Source organism: Gekko japonicus, unplaced genomic scaffold (genome assembly GCF_001447785.1).
Source record: "Gekko japonicus isolate JY-2015 unplaced genomic scaffold, Gekko_japonicus_V1.1 scaffold16, whole genome shotgun sequence".
Taxonomy (NCBI): domain Eukaryota; kingdom Metazoa; phylum Chordata; class Lepidosauria; order Squamata; family Gekkonidae; genus Gekko; species Gekko japonicus.
This window is the reverse complement of record NW_015169777.1, coordinates 1,384,650-1,403,985: the sequence shown is the minus strand read 5'-3', so window position 1 is coordinate 1,403,985 and position 19,336 is coordinate 1,384,650. Positions and strand designations below refer to the sequence as shown.

The 19,336-nt window shown below is 40.7% G+C and overlaps 1 protein-coding gene across 1 annotated transcript in view; it reads left to right on the top strand.

The window, feature by feature from the left end:
* The window catches only part of ZNHIT6 (zinc finger, HIT-type containing 6), a 57,056-nt gene that overhangs the window by 12,500 nt on the left and 25,220 nt on the right, over positions 1–19,336 (top strand). The window contains exons 5-8 of the mRNA XM_015416714.1: positions 4,051–4,154; positions 17,179–17,247; positions 17,852–17,932; positions 18,123–18,203. Of these exons, the coding sequence (XP_015272200.1) occupies positions 4,051–4,154; positions 17,179–17,247; positions 17,852–17,932; positions 18,123–18,203 (335 nt within the window). The remainder of the gene's footprint in view (positions 1–4,050; positions 4,155–17,178; positions 17,248–17,851; positions 17,933–18,122; positions 18,204–19,336) is intronic.

Below are 19,336 nucleotides of genomic sequence, written 5' to 3'. Positions count from 1 at the left end.
GACAGAAGTAGAGATTTATGAGGTCAGTCACAATAAGCCCCTGATAACTTTTAAACCGAGAAATACATTGAAATGTACTTGAAAATGTTTACTTCAATCAATATAATGTTTTATAAGGTTGTCAAGCAAAATAACTTCAAGTTCATCAGCGTGCCTTCTGTGCAGTCCCCCGTGGGACTGCCTGTGGGCAGGCCCATGTGTGTGCCAGCACAGAAGACACTCGATGAACAACAGTTACAAGGTAAGTGAAAGCATGTTAAGTGAGCTGTGTTACACATAATATGTGTATTAATCTGTTTAGGTGAGCAAACATTCATGTTATAATCCTAAAGAGGAAAAGCTGCTGTGAGAAGGGATGGGGGTGGGGAAATGGATATGAGCCCTCTTCCACCTGCCACTTCTCCACTCAGTCCCTAATTTGTAGCTTTTCTCCTTTCTTTTTTTTAAAGATGTTAGTGGGGTGACTCTAATACTTGCACTAGTGCATAATACATAGCTAGCCCCTAATTTTCTAAGAGGGTTCAACATAGCCAGTATTTTCTGCCTGCATTTTCCTTTGCCATTTGATTGTTAAGCATCTGTGCTGTTGTAGATTATATTATGTGATTTATGGGAATGTGTCTAATGCTGGGCTGGCTATATCTTTATTGCTGCTTACCGTATGCTCTTGTTCTCTTACTAAGCTGTGATACATGGACCCTTATTATTTTTGATGAACTCATTGTGTAGAGGCTGCATTTGATCTGGACCCAGTGATGCATAGTAACTTATAGGAAAGGCAATATAAAATAAAAACAAAACAGTAAAAATAAAGCAGATCCTCCTGCATTATCTACTTGGGTCCAGTTTAAAAGGAACACAAATACTATTTTTAAAAACTTTTGAACTTTGCTCCTATTCCCGCAGTTGGTATCCTTTGTTACAAATTTACTATTTTCAGCCAGCTCTGAACAGCTCTACTCCACAGTTTCAGTCAGTCAGACATCCTCTTTTCCCTCTCAATTCCCTAGCAGCCAACTCCCAACTGCTCTCCTAACTGCTGTATTCCAACTGTCTCTCTCAGCTCTCATGGTCACTTTTAGGGAGAGGCAGGACCTAGCCTGTTCATCACATTTCCCAAGTAGTAAAACTTTTTGATGATAGAGCATCATTTTGCCTGCAGCCAGCTACTACAGGTTGATTCTTAAACCCCAGCTTCTCAGTCTAGATCACAGCAGGATACTCCCCAAAGGGAGCGGACATTCCTACGTCCCTGCACTAATAGCACTCAAAAGCTGGGGAGCTGGAAGGGAGCAAGATAGAATGGAGCCTCTGGCAGGTATTGTAGGAACTGAGTTGTTTCTACTCCATAACAGCTCCAGTTTGGTAAATACCTGGGACCCAAGTAGGGGCTTTCCACCTCCCACCCAGCCTGCATCTCTGTCAAGAGCTCCAGTGTCAGCAACTCTAACCACATACCTACTGCTTGGGCCAGCCAAGATTTACAAAATTGAATGCAAAGGAACTCACTTGGTTTGCAGTGACAATGATACAGTAGCTTTTGTGTTCACATAGGTCGTGCTAACTGGAAGCAGGTGGCATATGCATCTGACTGTCTGGCTCGCTTGTGTGGGAGGAGGATGCCTCCTCGCCTTCTGTATATGCAAAAAGAGCCTGGATTCTGCCTGTAGCTTTTACTCAAGTAGATAATGTCCATTGTTTCAGTTCTTCAGTAACCAGGGCGCCAGAATGGTGGCGTTCCATGAAATGACTTTTTAGGCAGCCCATAGTTCTAAAATAGTCTAATGATATTATTGCTTTATCCCCTCCAAGCAATCTTAGATAGTTCTAGACTTTTGAGATGACACACTAAGTGGGTAAGCGGCATGTTAGTGCCATTATGAAGGTAATAGGACTACTTGCAGAATAGGAGTCATAAGGTTTCATAGCACTGTTTAAAAATATTTATTCTCCAGATGGGATTACAAAGAATGTGGGCAAAGAAAGTACAGCATTAGCCTGCAATAGAAGGAATGAAAGTAAGAGGAGTGCATTCCTTAGGGGTGAGAATCTAGTTTAATCATCTTATTCTGTTTGTTTTATGCACATCTTAAATTTTCTGAGAATTGGATCAGGAAGCTACATTTTCATGGTTATAAAAAAGTGCAGGAGCAACATAAATGGAAGTCTTACTTTACTCATGTAGAAGGAATGCACCATGTTTCCATCCTGTCAAAAGTTACTTTAAATAACTTCATTTGATAGCCTAGCCATTAACTGGGGCCTGTGGATTGCTAGAGGATCCGTACACAAACTCCCTTGTGCTTCCATGCAGATTGTGTGCTTTAAAACAGTCATGCTGTTGTTAATTTTTGCAAGCAGTACAGTGATATTGTAGTTGTGATAGAACAAAGAGATTGCAGGGAAGATTTTGGATATAACTGTAGCTATGAATAGGTCTGAATACTGCATACACCTTGTCTTTAAAGCATTTCACACATTCAAAAATAAAATATTTTATAGGAGGTTTTTTTTTTCTAGTACTCCCCAAAATTTCCAGTTGGAAAAATTAAAAAAAAATCCTCAGAAACCCCCCCGCCCTTTTCCTTTTTTTCCGGGCCTTTATATCTCAGTGCATGAACCACTAAATCGCCGTACTGATTGATGATTGAATGCTCCCTTAAAATGTTCAACCTTTGCAGAGCTCAGCCGTCAAACTCTAAGGAAGAAGCTGGGGTTTGTTTGTTCATTCCAGGTTCCAGGTGAAAACCCAGTATTTCCTAGTCAATACTATACAGCCAATGTATTAATTTAAGTTTTATTTTGAAAAACCTTATAACTCTAGATGATCTGATTAAACAAAATATTCTTTAAAAGATATACAGAATGCTGGCATCTCCGTAGAAACAAATCCTGTATTTAAGCATATGCAATATCCTTATTCTACCTAAATTGATTTAAAGAAGAACGGTTAAATTTCAAAGCATCTTACCCAGAACTTTGCCCAAAAAGGGAAAACCAGATTTCACTGAATTCCAGATCTGCAAGATGCAGGGGTTATAAGATGTGGGCACTTGATACAGTTGGCATTACATCAGTGCATGACTTTACTCAGCTTTTTGATTTGTGACCTCTAAAGGCATGATGTGATATTTCTCTGAGCGTGCTCTGATAGACACTATTTTCACAATGGAATTTTCTCCTGGACATTAATGAATTTTGTGGAATTGTTCTTTGCCTTGAGAGCTAGTTTGGCAGAAGAGCAGCCTTTCATAAACATTTTGGCCTGTTTTTTAAAGGCTGAAGAAAGGAAGAATAATTTACAGGAAGTGTAAATAATTTAGAGGAAGGGGGGGAGCAAGATGCAGTCAAGTCTTGCATGTCAAACATGTATACATTACATATAGCAACTGCACAGTATACATGGTGCCTCATATTACATTACATTATATACATATACATACATACATACATAAATTATATACATATAGCAACTGCACAGTATACATGCCTCATCACTTATATGCTATGTGAATCTCACCTATCAGATTGGTTGACATGTGTTGAAGGGAAAATTACACTGATGCGGCTCAGCATGGGTGATTTGATCCTTCTTTCAGAAAGGTACGCTTTTGGCATGATTAAACAGAGATTGATCGATATAGAAATCCAAGAACTTAGAAGCCATGCTACTGGGCATTGCTCTCCCATTCATTGGGGGATTTCTCTTAATGGGCCAAAGTAAGATAATGAACCTTCTAGCCTCAAACAGGGCTGATACCATCGAAGAGGTGGCAAACTTCCTTTACAGAGCGTATAGGAGGAGAAGTTCTTTTTTGGCAGAAGGAGTAGTGAATTAAATGTGTGCCTACCGCCTCTGTACCTAAGGCTGCTGCTGTTATTATGCCAAGAAAGGTTTGTTGTGTTGTGTAATGCTACATGTCATCACAGTTGTTTGGGAATGGTACCACTTGTCTCACTCTCTCCCCTCACTCTCATCTCATGGCTCAGCCTTTCAAGCAGTTAGGGGGGAAATGCCATGCTTTGAAATTCTGTTACTGTTGCTATCAGGTAAACTTTTTGAGAAACCGAGCCCGAAGATACAACATCTACCTGAAAACTTTACCAATTGGATTCACAAAGAGAAAAGAGAATTCTACGTTCTTTAACAATAAGTAAGTTTCTACTTAATTTCCTTTGGGGGTACGGGGGTAATTTGAGCAACTTTCTTCATTCAGAATATAGTCCCCTGGCCAAGTACTGTGAACTGTCAGGAGCTCAGTTCCCCTCCTGCTCAGGCTACCTGCATGACTGCAAAAACAGGAGAGTTGCCAGCACCAGAAAGGCTACAGCACATGACTGTGTTCTGTTTGGTGGGTCAAACATGGTACAGGCCTGTACTAAATGTGTCCTGATAAATTAAGGACCACAATCTCATATGAGCACATTGAGCACTGTGCTGATTTGTGGCTTCAAAAAGCTTTTTGTTTTTCTTTCTTTCCCTTGCCACTCAAGTAATTTACAATAAAACATGTTAACTATATATGTTAATTATATCCTTCCCTCCCCTCCCGTCTCCAACTGCCACTTTTAGTCCCATTGCTGCGTGTTGGTGGTTGGCCCTCTGAAGCCAGCAGCAGCATGGCAAATGGAGGCAGTCCATTATACTGCCTGGGCTGTTCATAAACCCGTTTCATAAAAATTTGGTTTTGGCAATATATGAGTAATAATCTAGTTGATTTATGCTTTGTCTCCACCAAAAAGCTTCACTGGTTTTGACTTATATTTTGCAACATTTGTTTCCCTTCATAAAGTTGACTTTTATACTTTAATTCATGATGTTTTCTAATTGCTGTAAGCTCACTTTGGGAGTCTTTGGGGGTGCCAAAAATTAGGGTAAAATACGTCTTGTATCAAACCCTTTCACTCCTCAGTAAAAAATCATTTGTTTGTGTTATCCTAGCCTTATGCTTTGAGATGAGGCTATGCTAAGAATATGGGGACTTTTCATTTATTAATCAGAATGTGAATGACCCATACATATGTTTTCAAGTGGAAGTATAAAACATACTTTCATCCTTGTATTAAAGCCAAAAGGAAGTTAAATAAAAGGGTATTAAATAGTTGGCTTTATTCTATCAGGCCTCATTTTGTGATCTTGTAGTTCAGTTCAGAAACCTTTAATGGCATAAAATAAGGAAAATACAATGAATAAAAGTAGGTACCAACAATAATTTCAGACATAAGATAAAAACATTTTAAAGTTCAGACATAATATCTCAAACAATCTCAGTCAAGAGTTCCCTTGCTTTGATTGAGTGGGGTAGTTACTAACAGGACATTAGCCAAATACTCTGCCACCATTTCTGTCACTTTAGAGTATTTATCCGCCAATAGATATTGAGTAGTTTCCTCAAAAGAACCAGGATAATTAGGAATCACTGCGTCAAGAAGTTTACGAAGTTTGTGGAACTTTGGGCTGTAAAGGAAAATTCGAGACACTGCATCAGGTTCTAATGAACCGTGATTGCATAGTCTGTTCTCAAAAGGGATTTTCTGATACCTCTCCGAAAGGACAGCTGTGAAGGGAAAGTATTCAGTCTGGCTAACATGAAAGCCTGGTGGTGTAAGAGCTTAGTAAGCAATTGCATATAAGAGGCTCCTTGACCCATGGTAATCTGCAAACCGAAGTAACAGGTTAAATTCCTGCTTCGATATCCTGGCTTTCGATATCCTGTATTCTTTGGTGGATGATATAAAATGATTGGGTTTCGCTGTAGTTGGCCAGGGACTCAAAATTAATACCAGAAGAGGCCATTTTAAATCTAATATGTTGGTGCCATTTAGAAATATATTAATCCTTTAGTAGATCATACCGCAAGGAATTAGGATGGGTTCGAAAATGGAGACGTAGCCAATATTTGACAGTAATCGTCCAAGCGATAGTAGATGGGAAATGAAGGCCTAGTTCACTGATGAGGGTGGAAAGTCTAAGCATGTTTGGTAACCCTAAAATACAGCGTAGAAAAAGAGCTGCAGTGTTGTCAATTTCAGAGTTAACTGGTTGGATCCAAATTGGAATCCCATAAAGGAGCAGCTGGTACAAATTGGTTCCCACTGTGGTAATGGAATAGAGATACCACTAATAGCTGGTTCCTTGCCGCAGTAATAACGGCCTTCCAATGGGGGGGGGTGTCCAGTTTAATTGATAATGGAAGAGGAGGCTCAAGTATCTAAAAGACTTAACTTGTTCCACCAAGTTCCTATCAATCTTCCAAGAACTACGTTTTCAGGACCTAGAAAATACCAAGATCTTAGTTTTTTCAACATTAATTGTCCAATCATTCTGTGAGCAAAAGCCAGAGAAAACAGATGTAAAAGACCAGCTCTAGTGATAGACAGTAGAATGGTATCATCTGCATACATAAAAAGAGGCACTGGGAGTGAGTTCATCTTTGGAGCATGATCCTCAAATTTAGCTAGATGGGCTGGTAGATCCGTCATAAATAGATTGAAAAGAGTCAGTGCAAGGAGGCAACCCTGTTTTACCCCTTTGATAACCGGGAACTTTTTTGCCAAAAGGCCATTGTGGTTTAGGCGCACTTGGCAACTGGTCGACGAATAAAGTTTACAAATCAGAAATAATAGGTGAGGATCCATTCCCAAATTGGTTAATTTATTACATAAAAGAGACATATTAATGGAATTGAATGCTCCCCGTAAGTCTATAAAGGCTGCATATAATTTGCCTTTTAGTTGTAAGGAGTACTTCTCAGCTAAGAAAGCGAGCATCAACAAGTGGTCAAGGGTCAAATGACCAGTGCAAAAACCCACTTGTTCCTTACCCGGAAGGTTTTTGTTAGCCATCCAGGTCAGAAGGCGATTCAGGAGGTGTTTTGAATACAATTTTCCGAATGTGGATAGCACACTTATCGGACGGTAGTTACTGGGAAGATTTAGGTTACCTTTTTAAAAAATTGGTACAATAATAGAAGTTAGCCAAGAATCAGGATGTATCCCAAAGTTATCAACTAAGGTGAATAAGCGAGCTAATGGTTCTGACCACCAGACCGGCTTACTTTTTAGGAGATCAGCAGGGATGCCGTCAGGACTTGGGGCCTTGCCTGGTTTCAATGAAGTTATAAGGTCAAAGATCTCTTGTTTAGTTACTGGAGGCCAGGCCCCCTGTTGGAATTTGCAAGTGTTCAGAAGAATCAGACATTGCTGGGTTCGAAAATGTTGGCATAATAAACTATCCAGTCAATAGCAGGAATCAGAGGACTATAAGAGGTGTGGGCTGTATTCGATGAAAAATTTGTCCGTGAAACCACCGCCCAGAAGTCTTTCATGTTCTTCATGAGGCATGCAATAATCGTGACCAGTTCCTCAGGGCATGGGCTTGTTTTTTCCTCTCCAAGAGGCGTTGACAGTCCTTCTTTGCCTCGAGGTAGAGAGCAAGTAGCTCAGGTGATAAGCGAGAGTGTAATAAATGGAAAAGATGGCAGAGTCCCAACATTCAGAGTCAAACCAAGGAGGAGCTCCACAAGAGTTCCTTGGAGAATGTATTAAACCAGGTAATTCAATTATGGAGTTAATAATGTTCTGGTATGCCTCAATGGCTTTCGTTGGAGAGTTGGCCTGAGAAATGGTTAGTTTGAGTTTTGTAGCTTCAGATGAGCTGGTCCATCGGTCATATGAATCTCTAAGGTCATTGGACCATTTCACTCTCCGGTGAATTAGGAGGGGTGGTTCCAGCGATGGTTCCACTGGTGAAGGTGGTTCCAGCCCTAGGGACAACAAAGTTAGGGAATGGTCACTTTCGGAGCGGGTACCAATCCTGAAATCTATTACTCCTGTGAATAGGTCAGGAGAGACTAAGATGTAATCCACCATGCTTGATCCTCTAGAGGAGAGGAAAGTCAAGTCACCATAGCTATCACCTGAAATAGAGCCATTTAAGATCCTGACATCATATCTACCACAGAGATCAATCAAGTAAGTAGCTGCCTGATTAATCACTTGGTCTCTGGAAGTCCTATGTACTTGAAATGCAGGGGGAATCAGATTGTCACTGTCCCATGGCATGTGAGTAACAAGATTGTCATTATTGGGGCCCAGTCTGGCATTCAAATCGCCCGCTATAATAAGGGAGGACAGTGGGTAGTTGGTGATTAAGGAGTCTAAATAATTCTTCCAGGCGGCCCAAGCAGAGGCCACTGGATTGTCCGGCAAAGAGGGGGGAATGTATACATTTAGCATGAGTAGTTGTCCAGTGCTGTGTTTAAGCAGAAAAGCTTGGGCAAATGGTGATTTATTAGGCAGCAGAGTAACTGTAAGGTTAAGGGACGAATTCACCAGACAGCAGAAACCTGCCGTAGGGCATCCTTTCCCATTTATTTTGGAAGCTGGTAGGAGATGAGGAATAAATCCTGGAATGGAAAGGGCTTTTGTAGACCAAGTCTCTTGAAGAAGTACAATATCAAAGGAGTGTAGATAGTTGATGAGATCAGGGTCGCATCTTTTCCTCTGCCAACCCACAATGTTCCAAGATATAAGTCTTAAGTTGAAGCCAGAATCACCTGATGGTGTATTAGAAGTAGTTAGTCAATCATCTAGTGTAATTAAGTTGGTGTCCTGATAGGATTCTGGGCACACACATCCGTTTGTAAAAGGTCTAGAGGATGAACGAGTTAAGGGAGTCAAGGAAGCTTCAGCTAGGTTTGAAGGCACAGTAGATGTCTCAACTGAGTCAGTTAAATCAGCCAATAAGGGTGGGAAAAAAGATGCTAAAGTGGAGTCTTGGCTATCAGTATTCAAAGTTCCGGAGGGATGCTGCGACTGAGGTAAAGTTGAAGGGCTAGCTCTCTGTGGAATGGTGGCATGATTCAAAGAGTTCTCAATGAAGCGAGGCGTATTCTTACAATTGGAGTATGGTCCCTCAAGGCATTCAGCCTTTCTTGCAGTAGAGTTAACTGATCAGGAACAGGCAGGATGATCTCCTTATGGTGAGATGCAGGTGGGATGTCTAAAGAAAAGTTAGGGTGAGTTTGGGAGGCCTGAGTCAGACTGGACAATGATATTTTTTTCAGGAAGGTTAGAAGGTTTGGGTCTAGTAGTGCAATCGCCATGGAGCAGTGGCCCCACTGGGGGTCATAAAAAACCCTTGTGAGTGAAATCTTGAATCGGGCCAGGTGAGATTTTATGCTCCATAAACAATTGGGGATGGAGTCACTTTTAAAAGTTAGCATGATTCTGTCAGCCCAGTTATATCTTGGTAGACAAATAACTGAAGTGAGGTCAATGTCCGGTTGTTTAGTCTTAGTTAATGCAGCCAAGGAAGTTAGAATAGCTCCATGAGTCAAGATGAAAAAGATAAAGCAATCTGGCTTCAGTTCAGCTGATGAGTGAACATGTAATTAGCGTCAGAAGGAGTCTGTCTTCGGAGGGGCAATTTGCAGGCTTGTTTGTAGAGAGTCCAGCTTCCTCTCCAACTCTTGCAAGGAGAAAAATTAGCTGCGTGGAATCGCCCATTAGTATGCTAAAGTCTATTAGAAGTTTCCAAGCATCCTGTAGGGCGAATCCAGTTAAAGCAGCAGGCTGCTGGGGTTCCTCTTGAGGTAAGGAGAAAGGAGGAGCATCAGTGTTCCATTTGGTTTGCCCATTCTGCGGGTCTTTTTGGATAACTTCCATAGGTGTTTCATTTATTTCATTTCCTCTTTCACTTGTTGACATTTCTGACTAACAATTAGACTCTTCTGTCGATCCATTCCTTCTCTCAGGAACCCTCTGTGGGACGGGCTGCATGGAGTTACTGTCTTTGACCTCCAAATGCTGAGTAGCTGCATTTTTTAAGAAAGTCTCAATGTCAGTGCTTTGCTGAGTTAGTTAAAGGACTCAACTCTCTAGTACGTTTCTTCTTTTTACCCATTAGAAGTCTTGGTAGATTAATTAGTGGGTAAATTCAAAGTACTACCGCCTCGTTGATAGAGAGAGGTTATCTGCTAAAATACTTAGCGAAGGTCATTTCAGCTGTCTTCTCACAATAAATTATAAACAAGCAGATAAACTCAGAAGCTATCCGATAGTTGTTGGGGAGTTGAAGGCTAAAAGCCGAATAATAACAGTTTGTGAGTTCAAAAAGAAGCTTCGCCGCAGTTACTTCTGGCCGCCGCCATTTTGGATCCATTAGTTGTCCCTTCTAAGTACATTGAAGTCAATGGGTTGGATTTATGTCTTGTATCAAACCCTTTCACTCCTCAGTAAAAAAATAATTTGTTTGTATTATCATCATAGCCTTATGCTTTGAGATAAGGCTATGCTAAGAATATGGGGACTTTTCATTTATTAATCAGAATGTGAATGACCCACACATGAGATTTCAAGTGGAAGTATAAAACACACTTTCATCCTTGTATTAAAGCCAAAAGGACGTTAAATAAAAAGGGTATTAAAATATTTGGCTTTATTCTATCAGGCCTCATTTTGTGATCTTGTAGTATATCATCTTGCCTCTCTGACTTGAGTAACTCTGTTCAGGATTGCACTATTGGTCAGGTTTTTTCATACCAGTGATCTTCAGTCATATGACTAACTCCTTAGCAAATAGAAAAGAGCAGGAGTCCAGTTGCACCTCAAAGACTTAAAAAATTGTGGCAGGGTATGAACTTTTGTGAGTCACTGCTCTGAAGAAGTGAGCAGTGACTCACAAAAGCTCATACCTTGCCATAAATTTTGTTAGTCTTTGAGGTGCTACTGGACTCTTTTCTACTACTATAGGCAGAGTAACGCCTGGCTACCCTTCTTTATCTCTGTAACAAATTATTGTATGAGTTTTACATGGTGGTTTTGTTTTGTTTTGCATTTTCTTTTGCTCTTGCAACTGGTATGCCACCAGCAAATATTAATGGTATGCCCTTGGGTGGTGTGGTGAAAGACAGTTTAGTACAGAAAATACATTTAGTTAGCAATTGAGAAGAAATGTGACATTACAGCTACAAACCAGTAGATGTCTCTCTTGCAACGGATTAGCAAACCATTTCTCTTAAATTATGTTTGCGAGGATATTAATTTAGCTAGCTAGCTGCTATAATTGCTTCTGTGTCAAACAAACTATCAAGAAGCAATCTGTACTGAAATATAAAGTAGTATTAGTACTTCAGAAGTATATTTTCAGGTGGAGGCAAATTAAGTGTGCGTAGGGGGATTCTGTCCTTTCTGAACTACAGAGGTAATCCACCATTGATCCTAGCTGTTAAGACCTGTAGCTAATTTGCAACAGTTTGATTTGGTGACTACAAATGACAGCTCACCTATTGGTAATTTACCACAATTCACTTGTAAATACTTGGTAAAAACAAAGTGATTACATGTGCACCAGTAATAAACTATGCCTGGTAAATGGGTCACCCTGAGAGAATCTGAAGCTTAGGTTTCCACAGGAGGCGAACTCTCAGGTGCCTCCATACCATGGTGCTGGCATCTAAGACTGGGAAATGTTTCAAGATGATGGGTTATATTAGTTCCTAGCTGTTTGGCATGCAGCTTTGGGGTTACTTTCTTTCCCCAGAATCAAGCAGCAGGCATTTTAATCTTCAGCATGTACATTTTAAACCATTTCTGCTGTCACTTTATCTGCCAAAAACAGTTAGTTAGACGCAAGCTGTGCAACCACTATGATGATGATCTCCTATCATTTGTATGTCTCCTGCAGCCAGCAGGGTGCAGAGGAAGTGCTATCTTCTCCAGTGTGAAAATCTGCATCCCCCACATGGTTCAAGCTAAATAATACAAACATGACACAATCAAGGGGGAACAACATATGCATAAAGAAAATGCAGTCAAAAATGCATTATTCAGTGACTGTCAAGCTTCAGTGTTTCAGCATTCTCTGGACCCCATGCATATTGAGTTGACAGTGATTTAAGTGAACAGTGAGAATAAAATTTAGACAGACCTTCAGAATTGTTTATTCAGGTCTTCTAAAATACTTGTCCACTGTCTAGTACCTGCTCAAAACAATTAATTGAAAGGATAGTAGATGTATTATTTTTGAAACAGTGTTTTGGAACAGGTTGAAGACCCTTAATAACGTACAGTTGTTCTTTTTTCAGTTAGTCACCTTGAAAGCATCCTTTATATTCTTTGTGACTCTTAATTCTGTTCTTGTGTGTTTGTGCAGTACACTGCATGTGGTGAGTTAATTCTCCTGCACCCTCCTAGTAGAAGGCCTGATGTGTGTAATAAAAGGTACTTCAGTCAGCTTCTTGGTAAATTGTCTTGTTGCACAACTTACAGTGATCAAGAGAGTTGAACTTGCAGCAATGTGTTAACACAACTTTCTTGCTTATATATCAAATCTCAGTGGGGTAGTTGTAGGCACTTAGCTAAGTTTCAGGAGAGATGGGCCCCCTCTGGTTCCTTATGTTGTTAGAACTTCAACTATACCATACTGGTGCTTCTGTTATTGGTGTGTCATAAAAGCCTCTGCATTCATTTACTTTAATGAGATTTTAGGGGTTTCACAGGAGACGATAATCACTTAATTAGGCTGGATCATGGTTGTTTACAGAGGCTTAGAAAAATATAAAACACTGTAGGGACCTAGTTTACTGAAAAGTGAATTGAGCAAGGCTGTAAATCAGTTCATTGTGGTTCAAAGATGAATGCTTCTTCATCATTGCCTAATTCCACCTCTAGCTCCTCTTTTCACTTTATTAGGGCATGTGAAAGGAGCAACAGGGATTTGTAAGTATGCATTTGAACCAGTCAGGAGTTTTATTGAGTCTCAAAAGCTTTGGTACCTATCAGAATTAAGGCATACAAGCAGGGAACCCACAACGAGCTGCCGTAGAAATACTTCATCTTCCCTTGTATCGTCTTCGCCACACAATTTCCTCTTTCTTCCTTGCAACCCCCGGATCCTCTCCCCTTATTCATTAATACACTTTTCAGATTGTTCTGCATACCTGGGGCATTTCTCTGGTTTGTGGAAAGATCCATCTTGTGTATTCATGACCCCAGTCTCCATATTCATGTGTCCACAAATGGGACCTGTGACAGGCCTTTTCTTCCTACTGAGGAGACCTCCACAGCCTCTTATGGTTTGGGGGAACTAGGTTTGTTTTAAACTGTAAACCCCCTCAGTTATAAGTTAGGGAAGTGAGCGTAAAGTCTTTGGGGTCACTGCCATGAGGTAAGTTTTGTGGTGAGCAAGTAGAACACGGAGATCACTGAGGCAGGTGCTGTATGTAAATAACAAAGAAGGTTTATTTATTTAGAGGTTAGTTTTAAAGAACAGCTCAGCAGCACAGTTCTCCAGGTAGTCAAAGGAGAAACCCGGCTGAGGCACATAAGTTTAAACGAGTTGTGGCTTCAGAGTGTGGTTTGATTTGTCTTTATCGCTTACAGGTATAAGCAGGCTTTCACTGACTAGCTACTAGGTTGGATCCTTTCACCCACACAGGATTCCGCCCATACCAGGCTACCCTTTCCCAAGAGTCAGGCTAAATGGTACAAGGTCTGCTAACCACAAGAGACAGGCCTAGCAACCTTTCTTAGAGGTAGAGCTAAACCACTCTTCCATGCTGCCAGGCAGAGCTAACCTCCAAACTGCTCATTTGCTGAGGCAGACCCAAAACTATCCCTGTGCTCTCCCTGAGGCAGATCAGACTAACTGCTGCTGTGCTTCCATCCAGCATTCCATCCCTCCTCTGAGAGGTGATTGGGTGTTGGAGCAGCACTCCCATAGGCTCGAGAATGAAACGGCTGAGTATCTGTTTTTCCCTTCATGGGCAGGGCAGCCTCCTGTCTTTCACAGGGCCACCGTGAGAATTAGCTATATTGATACTTGTATATAGTTAAGATTAGATAAGATCTACAACACCCCAGCCTTTTGCTTATATCTGCTGGGCTCCTGATTTAGTTTGCTACTGCAGACTAACTTGGCTACTCTTTGGGAATTATGTATTTGCAGTTTCATGTATAGAACCTCAAGGGTTGTGATTTACTGGCAAATTCACTCTCAGCTACTGATGGTTTTAGAAGTGAGCACATGGTGACTGAACATTTAATATCTGCAATATAATTCTCTCTGATTGAAAAATGTTGGATTCCTTTTGTTTCTTGCAAATCGGCTCTGATGTGTCTGTATTTGGTGAGCTGGTTTTTATGCTTTTTTGAAAAGTGGATATGAGATTGTTAGTATAATGGGTACTACAAATTGGGGGGGGGGGGGGTTCCTGGATAGCCCAAACTTGTCAGATGCTTGGATGGAAAACCACGAAGGAAGTCCAGGGTTGCCATGCAGAGGCAGGCAAACTCCTTCTGAATGTCTCTTGCCTTGAAAACCCCACAGGGTCACTGTAAGTTGGCTGTGACTTGATGGCAAAAAACCAAACCTTAACTATGGGAACCAGGAACAAACTAGTGCAAGTAAACAGACATCACTAAATCTTAATCACATAAATAAGTAAAGATAAACAGACTTCTTGCCATCGTAAATACATATATAGCAGTGGCATGATAAAAAGAACATACTATTGACTAGATAAGAAAGTGCACTGGTTCTCAAATGGTGGGTGCATGGTCAGTTCCTAGCAACGATATACACTGCTCCCTAACCTCTTCCCCCAGCAGAGCTCTGTTCATCTTGTCCGATACGATAAGACCTCACCTAGCATATCTCAGTCTGCACAATATGGTTTATAGCAGGGGTGGCCAAACTGTGGCTCGGGAGCCACATGCGGCTCTTTCACACATATTGTGTGGCTCTCAGCAGGGCAGCTGGGGAAGCGAAGGGGAGGCATGCCTCCCTGTTTGATCTTCATTTCCCCAGCCAGTGTTCCTCTCCCTGGGTAGGCTTGAGGTGAGGGGGAACAGAAGAAAAAAAGCAACTCTAACTTTAAATGTGTTCTCAATCTCCCCTCCCGTTGGTCGGCTTGGAGAAGGCATTTGTCTCTTTATATCCCTTCTCCAAACCAAGCTAGCTGGCATGGGGGTGTGGGTGTGTGTGTTGGAGAATACGTTTGAAGTTGCCTTCTTTCCACCTCTCCCTTTCCCCCTCCCTTCCCATTTATTTACTTTCTTCAACCTCTCTCTTTATCCTTTCCCCCTTCTTTCTTCCCTCCCCATCTATTTGCTTTCTTTCCACCTTTCTCTCTCTCTCTTTCTCCCTCCCTCCCTTCCTTTCTTTTTCTCTCCCTTTTTTCCTCCCCCTCCCCATCTGTTTTTTTCCTCTCTCTCTCTCCCCCCCCCTCTCTCCTTCCACCTTTCATTCTTTCCACCTCTCTCTCTCAGACAAATAAATATCATTGTACAAATAAATATCATTATCGATATCTGTTTTTACTCTGTTTTTATTTTGGCAGTCTCATTTAATGTTAATAAAAAGCCAATTTGCATATTTTCCAATAAAAACGTGTGTGTGATATTTGTTCATGTCTCGCGGCTCTCAAACATCTGGCGTTTATTCTATGTGGCTCTTACGTGAAGCAAGTTTGGCCACTCCTGGTCTATAGTGACACAGTTTCTAAACTTTACTTTAGAGTATAAGGCTTAGGTCACAGAGGACAATAGGTGGTGGTGTCCAGTGAACATTTCACATGCAGAACTGGAGGAGGGATGCACAGTGAGTGATAACATGTGATGTTGCACTTAAAAAGCCCTCCCTTGTCAATAGTGGGACACAGTCCTTCTACATGTTGTGAATTGCACAGGACAGTGAATGTGGGTATTCATAATCCTACTGTTTTGCTGAGCTAAGATCCAGAAGATCTAAAGAAGGCCATATTTGGGAGCTGGTTGGTTGCCTATCAGTCTCTAGGCACACTTACAGAACAGTTATTTTAAAGCGTTTTTTTATCATGTGTGTATGGGATACATTCAGTGATGGCCATAATTTTTCATTTAGAAGGCAGGACGATAGGGGCCCTGCTGCCAGTTTCTTTCCTTGAACTCTGTTGCGTTCATTCAGCTTGAGGAAGTACTGCATCTTCTGTATGATGGACCTTAGAGTTTACATCTAAGACTTCACTGCAGTATGCAAAAGGCATGCTCACACTTAAACAAAAGCAGTCTCAGCATACTCAAGAATCACCCCCTTTCTGCAGAACATGTTAACACCTGTACAGTTACACACACATTTCACTTGAAGAGAAGAAACACAATCTGCAGAATCTCTTTGGGGTTCTTGTTTTACATACCTCATTTCTGTAAGTGGAGATATATATATATTATCATTCAGACATTATTTGCACAGATACTGCCACAAGATCCAGTGATTTGCTTTCTTTCTTAATGAGCTGCAGCTGTAAATCCACAGCCAACCTATAGTGGTTTCAGACAGGGAAACAGCATGGGCATTTGAAGGAAGGCTTCTCCTCTGTGGTTTTGTGTTCAATATAATTGTCTGCCTCCTGCATATAACCATGTTAGTAGTTTTGCATTAAAGAAGGACACCAAGCAAGTCTTTGGAGGCGGAGGGTGAGGCTGTGATCAGAGCATCATCAGACTGCACTATATACACATGGTCTGTCCAATGTTTACAACAGGATAGCTGATTTCTCTACTGTATTTGCTACTGGCTGCACATACTTATGTTGACAGCCAGTTGAGTTATAGCCAATGGGGCTCAGCCAGTTGTTTATCTGTCCAATAGCCAAGGTAACTTTGCTATGCCAATACTGCATTTTTTCATTCTGTAATGTTTGGACCCCTACAAATGTGTTACCATTTCTGTTACTTACAGCCACATATAAATGTATGTATCGGATCTTAAATGAGATGAGGAGACTCAAAAAAAGGGGGAGAAATAATGCAGAAGTGGAAAGATAGCAGTTGAGAACAAAAGTCTACAAGTATAAGAGAGGTGGGAGTTATATGATCGCCAAATAAATTTATCGGTATTTTAAATAAATATCAGAAAAGCAGCAGTGGATACAGTTCTAAGCTACACAACATAAAGGAGGTTTTATACTTAGAATCATTCTTTGGCAATTAGTTGTGCTTCATATTGGATTAAATTTTGCTCATGTAAGCAATTCTGAGATTGAAGGTATTCAAGAAGTATGTTATCCACATTAATGGTTACGTGAACAAGCCCTGGATAATGATATTAATACATTTTCTGCCATTGTTTATATGTTTTCTATATTAATGATTTTATATTAGCATTATTAAGAGCATGTATTGCTTTTGTTTCAGGGAAAAGAAGTTTTATTGGCACTTGAAGCTCATATTTCCTCACAGTCATGCCAAATTCACAGAAAAAAGGTATCTGAATATTTTGTTTGTAGTATGGCTCTTCACAAAATTAGGATCAATTGCTGTATTGTTAGTAATTTTGTTTAAAAGATTGTTACCTTCTTTCTAAAACAAATCATAACGAGAATGTAAATTTATCCATTTAAACTAGGAATGTGATCTATTTCATATCTCATTTTATGATTATGTTGTATACATCCAAAGGCATTTGGATCACAGTGCCTATAGAATAGCTTGCATTATTACAGTCCTTTTTGTAGCTCAGTTAGATGACGGGGACGGGGGGGGGATGGAAAGGAAATAAGACATTCACAGTGAGCTCCTAAGTAGACTTAACTCCTTTTAAATCCTGTTAACTTCGGTGGATCTAGAAGGGAGTAACTCTGCTTAAGATTGTACCATTAGCATAGGAAAAGCTAAGCAGGAAGGCCATTGATATTCTTGAGTCAGGGTAGAAATTACTGGGTTCTCTCTGTTGTCTTAATGTGGTGTATACACCCCAATATTATAGTTCTCTCCATAGTATATTTAGTTGTCTTTTTATTCAGGAGTGTGATTACTGTATTTGTTCATTGAACTCTGTGAGTAACATACCTTTGTATTGTGGTTGAAGGGTGCCAGATGATAAACCATTGTGTGATGTTCTTAAGCACTACGTTGATCCTCAAGAATCTGATCCTGTCATTTGTCAAAGGTACGTACTGAAACATTCTTTTGCAACACAAATCTGCTATGAGAAGATGTTGGATGGCCTGTCATTTCTTAATGTTATACTGTCCTGCAACAAGCCCATTGCTCTAATAATTTGCTTTTAGATAATGCACTCTAAAATATTCTTTATAACATAGCAGAGTGTATCAAATGTACTATGTCTTCTATTTTAGGTTAAAAATCTACACAATGTCTCCTCCATCAGATATACAGATTTTAATGAAAGTTGAAGTCACCCCCCACAACCCCCGCAGGTAAGAGATTTAATTTATTTGTAGCAAGGAAAAGGTGCATATGTAAAAAAACTCAAACATTAGTCAGGCTAGAAAACTATTCAGAGAAATTTTGGGTTGTATCGTACTTCCATTTTGCATCTACTTCCTTTTCCCCATCATCCTCCTGTAAGCCCCAAAAGGGTATTTCTGGGCAAGGGGGAAACTTGCAGACAAAAGTCATGCAGGTCCAGGGGCTGTACTAATGAAGAGAAAATCAGGTAAGATTGTCCCATCAGTGGAACAGTAGAAGGATGGGCCGTGCTGTTGCTAAGTTTCAGAACACAAGATTGATATAAAAGCATTTAATTACAATGTGTTCAAATTATATAAAAGAAATTGATAAAGAGGAACTGATACATTTTGTGACTATAAAAAAACTTTTAGGCTTTTTGAGTTGTGTTTTTGACTTTTGCGTTATGAACTTTCAAATACTTTTTAAAGTGTTTTGGCTGGTGCAGATCTAAGTATTTAACTTGTGTGTCATGTAAAAGTCCAAAAAGGACTCCTGCATTCTCCAGTACTATCTTTTGACTCCTGAGTCTTTACCAGGTTGATGGTCACACTAGTGGGAGCAACATGTCTACCCTTACCTGGACAACCTGCTAACAAGGTTAAGTCACTGTTCACATCACAGGGCCACTGGGACACTCCACTATCACGGATTGCTCGTGAACCAACAGCACCCTCATGGCTTCACAGACTATCATCTGTCATTCCCTCCAGCACAAAGCAACTCTTCCGTTCCAGTGGGTAGAGTCCCACCTTGTCTCTCTTCAAGCTCAACATCTTCAGGGAGTCGACGATTTGAAGGCAGAGTAGCTCAGTTGGCAACATCTGGACCCAGGGGAGTGGGCTCTCAGTTCCAGTGTGTTTGGGGTGATGGCCAGGAGGATGGGCCTCCCCATCTGGACCTCTTTGCATCCCTGATCAACAACAAGGTGCCAAGATTCCTGTCCAGATTTCCATTGAAGGGGGCAGGTGCTCTCTCAGGCCCCTGACCAAAGAGGGGCTTTCCCTCTGATACCATTCATAGCAGAGCACTCAACAGAACATGAAGATAAATGGAAGAGGTTATCTTCATCACACCCCACTGGCCAGGAAGATAGATCTTG